General features: G+C 33.0%; 1 protein-coding gene across 1 annotated transcript in view; it reads left to right on the top strand.

Moving 5' to 3' along the window:
- Window positions 1–13,302, top strand: part of LOC114328475 (protein ovarian tumor locus-like) — a 116,609-nt gene that overhangs the window by 64,085 nt on the left and 39,222 nt on the right. The window contains exon 5 of the mRNA XM_028277333.2: window positions 2,224–2,523. Within this exon, the coding sequence (XP_028133134.2) occupies window positions 2,224–2,523 (300 nt within the window). The remainder of the gene's footprint in view (window positions 1–2,223; window positions 2,524–13,302) is intronic.

Here is a 13,302-nt window from a genome sequence, read left to right as displayed (position 1 = left end):
TAAAGTGTTTAAAAAAAGTTTATTTTTGTTTTTTTTTAACTTCTAACATTAAAAGTAAGTGAGTTACGCTCAAAATATTGTTGGTCCTTTATATTTTTTGGTAAAAAAAATCCGAAAATCACCCTCTAGTTAGCATCCCAAATAAAATTAATCGGTACCGCTTCACAAGTTACTTTGCTTATGTATTCTTTATATGATCTGTAAGTTTCATCGGTTCAAAGTACTTATTTTTGAAAAGGCTGTAGTTAAAATGGCTTCAACGAGTGTCTAATCATGAGTGTATGCAAATTTTGAACAGCCATAGCATATCATATTTTTGTCTAACAGGAAAACAAGACATCCAAAATATTCAGAAAAGCAAAACGTACATTTTATTATTGTTTGAGATTTTTGGTATTACATATAATTTTTAACTTCTTTTGAAAAAAATTTGATTTCTTTTTTCAAAATAAAAAAAATTATTTTAACAGCAATTTTTTTCAAAAGAAACTTATAGATCATATTTAAGCAATACATAAGTAAAGTAACCTCTGAAGCGGTAACGATTAATTTGATTTGGATGCTAATTAGGGGGTGATTTTCGCGATTCTTTTTACCAAAAAATAAAAGGGACACACAGCGTAAGTCACTTAATTTTAATGTTATAAGTTTTTCTAAAAAATCAAAAAAAAATCTATTTTTAACACTTTAAAAAAGTTATAATGAGTTTTCCCCGAAAAGTGATCCGTTTTTTGTTATTTCACGTTAAAATATTCGATTTGAAATTTGACGAAGAAGAATTTACTTTTCATTAGCTACAACTCTGCTTCTACTGGGTCTACAGACTTTATGCATACATCATGTTTTTCACTTTTTTATCAGCTATATTTTTGCTAAAAAAAAATTTTTATAAAATACTTACTTTTTGAGTTATTTGCGGAAAAACCCGTCCAAAAAAATGTTTTTCTTTGTTAAAAATGAACAAATTCACTTCGCAAACACTTTAAAATAAATAGAATAAGTCATTTTATCCAATCCCGGACTTATTTTGAATGTATACTTTTACACCCGAGAAGGGGGTATTCTGCTCCATTTTTGTAAAATGGAGGGGATGTAGAATCGTAAACTTTTTCTTATAATAATAGACAATTTCAACTATCTATTCCCAAATTTTAATCCTTCTTTTTTATTAAAGATTATGATGCGAATATGCTACATTTAAAAGTGTTCCGAAAATTGTCCATGGCAAAACCTATTTATTTATAATTATTTTTAAACACATTATAAAAAATTGCTTTTCTCTCTTCGAAATCATTTGTTTTGATAATTTGGGTTATTTTAAGACGAAACTTATTCTTGTAGCTTTTTCCTAAAATTCCTACTTTAATCGTAAAATGCAAAAAAAAAACAATTAAAAATGCCGCAAAAAGACAATTTAGGCGTTTTTTGAATTCGATTGGTCATCGAATTTAAAAAACAAAAAAGAAAAAGAAATAAAAATGAATAAACATTTTCAATTTCGTTGCAACACGAAACTACAGCCACATTATATTTTATTTCAATCAGAGAGCGCGGCAAGTGCACCTACTGGTTTCAAGATTTGTTAGTCTTTCATCAGGAGGCACGTAAGCAGCTCTCTCTGACTGAACCAGAATAATCCCCTGCGTGCAGTCACGAATTGCAACGTACGAAATGGCAGGGATGCCCTAGCGACATCTGCTAGAAAAGAGTTTAAGTTTTTAATCTAATGGCACATAAAATAATATTTAAAATGCCATTTTACATCCTACCAGATCAAAAACATTGGGACCATTCTCTGGTTCCACCTCCGAGGCTTCTAAAAATGCAAGCCAAAACGGATGCTGAGAAAAGGAAGATGATTTTTAATTTTCGTTTTTACTCTAATAGGAGTACGGGGGGATCCATTCTCGTTGGAACTTTACCGCGCTGAGCAGATGGGACGTGAGTTATAAATTGTAAAATTCCCATATCTTCCTTTTCGCAGCATCCGTTTTGGCTTGCATATTTAGAAGCCTCGTAGGTGTGACCAGAGAATGGTCCCAATATTTTTGATCTGGAAGGATGTAATTGGTATAAATGGATGGTATTTTAAATATTATTTTATGTGCTTAAAACTTAAAACAATTTTAAATAAAAAGAAATACACGTATTATCAGTCTATTTAATATAGGACTTAATAATTAATGTTCGAATATTGTTATTGAATGTGTTTTTCTATTTTAGCTATAGTGTATAAAATCCTTTACGAAGATATTTTCGGAATTGAAAATGTCGATGACATAGTTCACAATATGTTGTATGATAAAGGAAACATAATTACCCAAGCGGAATTAATGATGGAGAAAAAGAGGATAATTAAAGAATCGGAAGATGAAGAATTAACAAAGGAAGAATTGGACGAAAAGTTATTTAACATTAACCCAATTGCCAGTATTGCCCCTTTTCCCTTTAAGATTGCCAAAGCTCTAGATCCCAATATCTACAGGAATATTGAGTACGACTCATGGGGCGAGACGAGAAGAGGTAAGAACCACATTCTTCTTCTGCTTCGTGTGCCTTGTCTGTTACGAACGTTGGCAATTAACATGGCTATTCTGACTTTGTTTACAGAAGATCTGAATAGTTCGGCAGATGACAATACGAACCATTGCCGCATGTTTTGGAGCCACGAGGGTCTCCTCCTTCCTGGACCCCTTCTGCTGTCTATTTTCCATTGGACGATTAGCAATAGTACTCCTTATTTATTGTGCCTCATAACGTGACCTAAGTATTCCAAATTTTTTTATACATACAGTGTGTCTGCGTAACTTGGAACCATATGGGAAACTTTTTTAATATCAATTTTACAAAAAAAGTTATTCTTTATAAAGTGCTCTGCATAGTCTAAAACCTCAGATGCAATCATCAGATATCAAATTTTATCAATAATATACGTGGTATGTCCAAAAATATGAATTTCGAGTAAAGTGCCTGTATATTTCACAATATCGAAAATAATTATCATTAAGAAAAGTTGTTTGTAATTAAAAAATTTGTTATAATCTGGATCTACACTCTTTTAATTGAAAAAAATATTTTGAAAATTTTCTTCAAATTAAGGATACCCAACATCATTGTTATTTAGATAACTCCTTTATTATTAATTTTGCGAAAAAAAGGTATTCTTTATAAAAATGTCTGAATAGTCAAAAAACTAAGATGCAATCATAAGATATCAATTTCTTTCAATTTTATACGAGGTATGTCAAAAAATATGAATTGCGCTCAAGAGAAAACTACCTTTATAGTTCACAAATATTTCAACTAGAAGAATGCAATTGCATATTGAAACATAGTTTTTAATTCTGAACAACGTTTTTTAATAACAAATTTTAATATTGTGAAAAATAAAGGTACTTCAGCGCAATTCATATTTTTTGACATACCTCGTACAAAATTGACAACATTTAATATCTAATGATTGTATCTTAGTTTTTAGACTATGCAGAACGTTTTATAAAGAATAACTTTTTTTCGTTAAATTAATAATAACGGAGCTAGCATAAATAAAAGTGATGTTGGGTGTCCGTGATTTGAGGAAAATTTTCAAATTTTTTTTTTCAATTCTTCTTCTTTTAGTGCCTATTCGTTTCGAATATTGGCGATCATTCTGGCTATAATTATTTTATTAACTGATGCTTTAAATAGATTAGTTGTTGTTGTGGAGAACCATTTCCTCAGGTTCTTTAACCATGATATTCTTCTTCTCCCAATTCCTCGCTTTCCGAATACTTTACCTTGAAGGATTACCTTCAGTAATCTATATTTAGTGCCGTTTCTCATTATGTGTCCGAGATATTCTAACTTTCTCCTTTTAATAGTATACATCACCTCTCTTTCTTTGCCCACTCTTCGTAATACGGTCTCGTTGGTTAGGTATCTTGTCCGTACATGATATCCTTAGGATTCGCCTGTATAGCCACATCTCGAAAGCTTCAAGTTTTTCTCCATTGCTTCAGTGAGTGTCCAGGATTCAACTCCGTAATACAATATTGAGAAGATATAACATCGTAGGAGCCTTATTTTTATCTCCAGATTAAGGTTGTGGCTTTTACAGAGTTTGGCCAGGTTATGGAATGCACTCGTAGCCTTCTCTATTCTACATTTTATTTCTTGTGAGTGATCCCATTGTTCGTTTACTATTGTTCCAAGATAGTTATACTGTTTTACTCGGTCCACTGGTGTTTTTTTCAATTAGAAGGGTGTAAATGCAGATTATAACATAATTTTTAATTACAAACAACTTTTTTTAATGACAATTTTCGATATTGTGAAATATAAAGGCACTTTACTCTTGAGCGAAATTCATATTTTTTGACATACCTCCTATACTGTTGATAAAATTTGATATAATCTGATGATTGCATCTTAGGTTTTAGACTATGCAGAGCACTTTATAAAGAATAACTTTTTTTCGTAAAATTGATATTAAAAAAGTTTCCCATACGGTTCCAAGTTACGCAGATACACTATAGTTGTTCCTACCTCTCGTTGTTCCTACCTCTCGCTCTTTACATACATATAGTAACCTCCTCGTTGGTCGCAGTCCAGGATATACGTAATATATGTCGGTAAGCCCACATTTCGAAGGCCTCTACTTTTTTCATTTTCATTATTGTTGCGGTCATTGTCCACGCCTCCATTCCATATAACAAAACCGGGAATACATAAAATTTTAGAAGTCGGATTTTGAGAAGCAGGGTGAGGCTGTTAGAGGTGAAAATTTGCTTCATGCTAGTGAACGACGCTCTTGCTTTTTCTATTCTTATACGTATTTCCTTCGCTTGATCCCAACTTGAATTAACTGTTGTTCCTAAGTAGATGTACGAATCCACGTGTTCAATTCTTTGATTGTCTTATATCAGTTGTCTTGGTCGTTGTTGGGTTTTGCTTACTAACATCCATTTGGTTTTTGTGATATTTAGTTTGAGTCCGTATTGTGCACCTGTTTTTTGTATCTTACTCATTAGGCAACTCAGTTCCTCCATGGTACTCGCTAGAATCTCAGTGTCATCAGCATACCTTATGGTCTTAATTATTTCTCCATTTATCTTTATGCCTTCTGTGCTTTCCTCCAGCGCTGTCTTAAATACTTTTTCTGGGTACATATTAAAGAGAATAGTAGACAAGATACAGCCCTGCCTTTCTTGATCTCAATTTTATTGGTCAACGTAGATCCTAGACTCGCTATTGTTCCAATGTCTCTGTAGTCGATTCCGATCTTAAGAAGTACTTCAATTATCTTTTCGTGCTTTACATTATCGAATGCTTTTGCGTAGTCTATAAAGAACCATATAAGTAGGTACTTACTAAATATCCGTTACCACCTAAAAACTAGTCATAAGTCATAATGATTATTATCCGTCAGTTATAATGACCGAAACATCTGTAAATCTTTTGTCTTCCATTTTCTTTTTTATGTTCTTGTTTATTATTTCATTTTTGATTATACCTAACATCTTCTTCTTCTTACGGTGCCTATCCGTTACGGATGTTGGCTATCAGCATGGCTATCTTAACTTTGCTTTCTGCTATTCGAAATAATCATGTTGTAGATGCATTGAACTACTTGCTTAGTTTTGAAACAAATATATTCTTCTTCTCCTTGCTCTTTAAAAATACCTTGCACAAGGACGTAGCTACCGCCTTATCAGCCGTATCAATTATACGGGGCCCCAGACATTCTGGGGCCACGGCGCTGTTTATTATATTTCATATTTGATTATACCTAACATCTTCTTCTTCTTACGGTGCCTATCCGTTACGAATGTTGGCTATCAGCATGGCTATCTTAACTTTGCTTTCTGCTATTCGAAATAATCCTGTTGTAGATGCATTGAACTACTTTCTTAGTTTTGAAACAAAGATATTATTCTTCTTCTTGCTCTTTAAAAATACCTTTCAATGAAGAACGAGTTGCAACAAGCCGTATCTATGCTCATTCCTCATAACTTGGCGAAGATATTTTAATTTGCGCTCTTTGATTATATTAATAATCTCGCATTCCTTGCCCATTTTACGTAGGACCTCAACATCAGTTACACTATCTGCGTCTGGAGCAGCACATCTGGAAAGCCTCTGTTTTCTTAAAGAAGCTTCAGAATGTGTCCAGGTCGGTACTCTGTAATGAACATAGAAAAAATATAGAAAATCAAATAGTATCTGATGATAGAAATTTTTGTACTAGAAACTTCTCTTAAGGGCGCTTTACAGCTTGCAATTCTACCTGCAAGACGCAAGAAAGTTGCCTAAAGGCATGCGCAGTATGTCGTCAGTTGATTATTGCATGCAACTTCTTGCAATTGCGCGATAATCGGTTTGGTGCCATTTTTTCTGCAAGTTTTCATGCAAGTCTAGGGGAATTTGATTTTTCCACAATATCAAATATCATTGACGACACGGATTCACGAATACATGCCGATCAGCTGTTTTCTGTTTGTGAAATATATGGAAATATATCAACGATGGAAATAAATGAATAATGAAATGGCACTTTCTGAGATTCTATAATTATTGTAAATAATTGTATATTAAGCTACGGAAGCTCTCTCTCCTCTAGCTAAGTACCTTAGGATAATAATTAATTTGTGTTTCGCGGAAATAGTATTTCGAAATATAGATTTCTTTGTAATTGTTCAATTTTTCCCAAGGGTTTCTTAAAATGTACATTCATTCCCAGAAAATTAGAGTCATTTTCATTATCTACTTGGATAAATTCTTCTGTTGGAGATACATTATTACCCCTCTTCTTGTTCAACTAAGATCTTACTCACCATCTCCGATCTCGACGTTCTAAATTAGTGACTAAAAGGCTGGCTGCAGCAATAATAATACTTAAAGTTGCTGCTACCGCCTTTTTCCTTTTATATTTGGTTATTTCTGATAGTCTTGGCATTTCGAAATTTACCAGGTTAAATAAACAGCAATAAAGTAATTAAAAAAAACAAAAGTTTGTAAGTTAGGTTAAGGGTAAAACTTTCAAATTGCATGCAAGCCGGGTTGCAAGCTGTAAAAGACCATGCAATAGACTTGCATGAAAGTCTTGCATGCAAGAAATTGCAGCAAGTTTTCTTGCAAGCTGTAAAGCGGTCTTTAGGGAAGTTTTTTGAAAGACACTGTAGATGTAATCCCTTATTTTTTATAAAGTCTTTTCCTTCTTTAGCTTCCAATAGTCATTGTATACTTATGTATTATTTTTGTAACAAGCGAAAATTTTACTTTTAATAAAACTAAAATAATATCAAAAATAAAACTTTATTGAGACCAAGTTTTCTGGTAACACCTTCGTGATTTCTAAAATTTGCAAACCAACAAATTGCTGGAGCAAAGAAAGCTGAGGGAGATCTAAAAGTTGCATCTCCCTTCTCGCCTGTTCAGCGCGGTAAAATTCCAACGAAAAATGGTTCCGCATACTCAGTTATAAGTAAAACTAATACAAATAAATAATCATTTCGTTGCAAAACGCAATAAGAGCCGTCTTATATTTCAGTTCGTTCAGAGAGCACTATAAGCACCCTAACCGGTTTCAAACCTTATTAGGTTATCATCAGAGAGTGCATATATGATTATCTCTGAACAAACTAAAAATCGGACTGCCAGTATCGATTCACAACGAATTAACATGATTAAACGGATGTCGTGGCGGCATCTGCTTAAAACAAGCGAAAGTTTTACTTTTAATAAAATTAAAATAATATCAAAAATAAACCTTTATTGGGACCAAGTTTTCTGGTAACACCTTCGTGGTTTCTAAAATTTGCAAAACAACGAATTGTTGGAGCAAAGAAGGCTGAGGGAGATCTAAAAATTGCATCTCCCTTCTCGTCTGTCCAGCGCGGTAAAATTCCAACGAAAAATGGTTCCTAATACTCAGTTAGGGGTAAAACTAATATAAGTAAATAATCATTTCGTTGTAAAACGAAACAAGAGCCGTCTTTTACAACGGAATGATTATTTATTTACTAAAAAGGGGTAGTTCCCTGGGTTGGCTGTATACCTTATAGTTAAACAAACTGGAACATGAAGTAAAAACCCCTTCTATGTAAAAGGTATATTTACTAAAAATTTTTTTAGAATCCCAATGGATTCAATAAAATGAGTTCATCAGAACGTTTTCAAACCTATCGGTCCATCATCAGTGAATTTGAATACTTGCAAAATAGCCCCAGAACCAAACAATGGTTGTGATTATAAATAAATCTACATTATGTTAAAATAAATTTAAAATGGCTAAACGCCGATGTTCAGGGATTAAACCTCTGGGAACATGGTGAAACTCTACCCGAGGACCCAATCAACCATCTTCGGTCAACGATGACTACTAAGTCTTGACACTTAGTAGTCTTGACAAGATAACTTAGTAGTCATCGTTGACCGAAGATGGTTGATTGGGTCCTCGGGTAGAGTTTCACCATGTTCCCAGAGGTTTAATCCCTGAACATCGGCGTTTAGCCATTTTAAATTTATTTTAACATAATGTAGATTTATTTATAATCACAACCATTGTTTGGTTCTGGGGCTATTTTGCAAGTATTCAAATTCACTGATGATGGACCGATAGGTTTGAAAACGTTCTGATGAACTCATTTTATTGAATCCATTGGGATTCTAAAAAAAATTTTTAGTAAATATACCTTTTACATAGAAGTGGTTTTTACTTCATGTTCCAGTTTGATTATTTATTTATACAGGGTGTCTGCGTAACTTGGAACCATATAGGAAACTTTTTTAATATCAATTTTACGAAAAAAAGTCATTCTTTATAAAGTGCCCTACATAGTCTAAAACCCAAGATGCAATCATCAGATATAAAATTTTGTCAACAGTATACGAGGTATGTCAAAAAATATTAATTTCGCTCAAAAGCAAACTACCTTTATATTTCAAAATATCAAAAAATTTTATTATGAAAATTTATTTATAATTAAAAACCATATTCAAATATGCAATAACAGCCTTCTACTTGAAAAAAAAATTTCAGAAATTTTCCTAAATTACCGATTCCGAACTCATTTTTATTTATTATACATGTAATAACTCTTTTATTAATAATTTTAGGAAAAAAGTTATTCTTCATAAAAATCTGTGCATGGTCTAAACCTCAAGATGCAACCATCAGTTATCCAAGTTTGTTGTGTCAAATAATATGAATTTAGAAAGAATTTCTAAATTCTAAATTCTTTCTAAATTCATATTATTTGACACACCTCGTATAAAATTAACAAACTTGGATAACTGATGGTTGCATCTTGAGGTTTAGACCATGCACAGATTTTTATGAAGAATAACTTTTTTTCCTAAAATTATTAATAAAAGAGTTATTACATGTCTAATAAATAAAAATGATGTTCGGAATCGGTAATTTAGGAAAATTTCAGAAATTTTTTTTTTTTAAGTAGAAGGCTGTTATTGCATATTTGAATATGGTTTTTAATTACAAATAACTTTTCATAATAAAATTTTTTGATATTTTGAAATATAAAGGTAGTTTGCTCTTGAGCGAAATTCATATTTTTTGACATAACTCGTATACTGTTGAAAAAATTTGATATCTGATGATTGCATCTTAGGTTTTAGACTATGCAGAGCACTTTAAAAAGAATGACTTTTTTTCGTAAAATTGATATTAAAAAAGTTTCCCATATGGTTCCAAACTCCTAACTGAGTATGCGGGACCATTTTTCGTTGCAGCAAGAAGTGAGATGCAAATTTTAGATCCCCTTCAGCTTTCTTGGCTCCAGCAATTTGTTGGTTTGCAAATTTTAGAAACCACGAAGGTGTTACCCGAAAACTTGGTCCCAATAAATTTTTATTTTGATATTATTTTAATTTTATTAAAAGTAAAACTTTCGCTTGCTTTAAGCAGATGTCGCCACGACATCCGTATCATCATGTTATTTCGTTGTGAATCGATACTGGCAGCCCGATTTTTAGTTTTGTTCAGAGATAATCATACAGTGAGGACGTTTGGGTTGGAATAAATTCATTTTCTCGAGAATGGGCAACTCTGTAGATAAATCCCGAAACAGGTCGATTGTTATTTTTAAATTATAATTTTTTGGCATATATATCATACTAGTCACGTCATCCATCTGGGCGTGATGACGTAATCGATGATTTTTTTAAATGAAAATAGGGGGCGTGTGATAGCTCGATAGCATACGTAGCAGAAGAAAGAAATGCGAGAATCATAATTGACTACACAGTATATCCTCGAGACGCAGACCTAACGATACAAAATATAAAAACAGAGAACGAAGCCGAACTCGGTACCCAACACAGACTAGTGACAGCAGAGATAAACATGAAACTAATGGAAATAATAGAGAGTCCTGGATATAGAAGAATAGCAATACATAAGATGAAAAATATAGAATTGAGGAAGTTATACCAAAGAGAGACAGATAAAATACTGGAACAGCATGAAAACAATGAGGAAATATGGAATATGGAAGAGAGATAGAAAAAATTAAGAGACACGTTATGGAACAATGCAAAACAAGTATGTGGAATAAGAAAGAATGGAAAGAATAATAAAAGAACTGGATAGTGGAATAAGGAAATAAAGCAAGCAGTAAAAAAGAACAAAGAAATGTGGAAGCGAAACATAAACACAAATGAAGAGCAAGACAGAGACGAATACAGAAGACAGAGAAATATAGTGGAAGAACTAGTAAAAGATGCGAAGAAGAAGAGCTGGAAGGAATTCGGTGAAGAATTGAACGAAGGTTTTGGGAATAACAATAAACAGTTTTGGAATAAAATAAGAAGCATGAAAGGAACAAAAAGAAAACAAATAAGAAGAATTAGAAATTAGCGAAATGAATTGAAAACAAACATACAGGACATACTCACCATATGGAATAAGCACTATAAAGAAAAATTCGAGGCATGCAACCAACAAAATGAGGAGAGAGGACAGCAGGAAAGAGAAGAGGATAGGGACAATCGAGTAGACGAAATTCATATCAAAGATATTGAAGAAGGATTGGCAAGAATAAAGATTGGAAAAGCGGGAGGTGCAGATGATATAGATCCGGAGATGATGAAGTACGTGGGAGAAAGAGGCAAGTTTTGGCTACTGGAAATAATGAGGGAAGCATGGAGAACAGAAAAGATACCGAAAGACTGGGAAGAAAATTTATTGATACCAATACACAAGAAAGGAGATGAAGCGGAATATGATAACTATAGGGCTATATGCTTATCATCAGTGGCATATAAAATCTACACTGGAATAATAGAAAGGAAGCTCAAGAAAGAACTGGAGGGAAAATTAGAAGAACAAGCTGCTTTTAGGAAGGAAAGAAGAACAACAGATAATATATACATACTGAGAAATATAATTGAAAGGAAAAACGAAATAGGAGAAGACTTATATATTACGTTTATAGATATTAAAGTTGCTTTTGATTCTATAAATAGAGAAGTAATATGGTCAGTAATGGAAGACCTGCAAATCCCGCAAAAGATAGTAAGCGTGGTAAAAAGTACATATAGAAACGTACTTGCTAAAGTACAAATAAACGGAAACAGATAGCCAATAATAAACCTTAGGAGAGGAATAAAACAAGGGGACAGTCTCAGCCCAGTTGTGTTTATATTAGTAATGGATAGAGTAATGAAGAGCGCTAAAAGAAAGTCAAGGCAATTACAGTCAACAATAGGGTACAGGAATTTGGTACCAGTGAGAATAGAGGGATTACTATATGCAGATGACCTTGTAATAATAGCAGACAATAAAGAGAAAATGCAAAAATTAATCGATATCTGGGTCGAAGAAATAGAAAATTTGAAAATGGAGGTAAATGTAAAGAAAACGAAGACCATGATAGTAGCCCAAAAGAAAAGGGAAGAAATAAACTAAACGATTATACGAAGCAAGCTTTCAATCCTAATAGCAAATAATTAATATTGAAAAATATCAAAAATTACTAAAATATTTTTAAATTGAAAACTTACTGGTACATCCCCATGTATACACCTCCAAGACTTCTACAATTTGCAAGTCATATGGATGCTGCAGTAAAGACGATAGGGAAGGAATTCTAGACTTTGCAATTCAAATCCCCCGTCTGCAGCCGGTTAGGAACTGAAAGATGCACCATAGTTACTCTACTGAGTAATAAGAAAATAAAATAAAAATGTGTGTACCATTTTTATATATTCGGCTGCAATACGAAGGAAAAACAATCTTACTTTTTAATTAGAATAAGGAGTGCAGCCAGTCCCTTTAACTGCAATTTTCTGCTCTTATTGGAGCTTCATCAGAAGGAACGTAGGCACTGTTCTCCTTAATCCAATCAAATCGCATCGAAATGTTTTTCCAAATATTGCAGCCAAAATGATGGTATTGGGTGGCTAGCGCCATCTGGCCGTAAAAATACGAAGCAAGCTTTCAATCCTAATAGCAAATAATTAATATTGAAAAATATCAAAAATTACTAAAAGATTTTTAAATTGAAAACTTACTGGTACATCCCCATGTATACACCTCCAAGACTTCTACAATTTGCAAGTCATATGGATGCTGCAGTAAAGACGATAGGGAAGGAATTCTAGACTTTGCAATTCAAATCCCCCGTCTGCAGCCGGTTAGGAACTGAAAGATGCACCATAGTTACTCTACTGAGTAATAAGAAAATAAAATAAAAATGTGTGTACCATTTTTATATATTCGGCTGCAATACGAAGGAAAAACAATCTTACTTTTTAATTAGAATAAGGAGTGCAGCCAGTCCCTTTAACTGCAATTTTCTGCTCTTATTGGAGCTTCATCAGAAGGAACGTAGGCACTGTTCTCCTTAATCCAATCAAATCGCATCGAAATGTTTTTCCAAATATTGCAGCCAAAATGATGGTATTGGGTGGCTAGCGCCATCTGGCCGTAAAAATACGAAGCAAGCTTTCAATCCTAATAGCAAATAATTAATATTGAAAAATATCAAAAATTACTAAAAGATTTTTAAATTGAAAACTTACTGGTACATCCCCATGTATACACCTCCAAGACTTCTACAATTTGCAAGTCATATGGATGCTGCAGTAAAGACGATAGGGAAGGAATTCTAGACTTTGCAATTCAAATCCCCCGTCTGCAGCCGGTTAGGAACTGAAAGATGCACCATAGTTACTCTACTCAGTAATAAGAAAATAAAATAAAAATGTGTGTACCATTTTTATATATTCGGCTGCAATACGAAGGAAAAACAATCTTACTTTTTAATTAGAATAAGGAGTGCAGCCAGTCCCTTTAACTGCAAT

This window comes from Diabrotica virgifera, chromosome 7, assembly GCF_917563875.1.
Source record: "Diabrotica virgifera virgifera chromosome 7, PGI_DIABVI_V3a".
Classification (NCBI taxonomy): domain Eukaryota; kingdom Metazoa; phylum Arthropoda; class Insecta; order Coleoptera; family Chrysomelidae; genus Diabrotica; species Diabrotica virgifera.
Note: the sequence above shows the minus strand (reverse complement) of the source record. Positions and strands in the feature narration are given on the sequence as shown.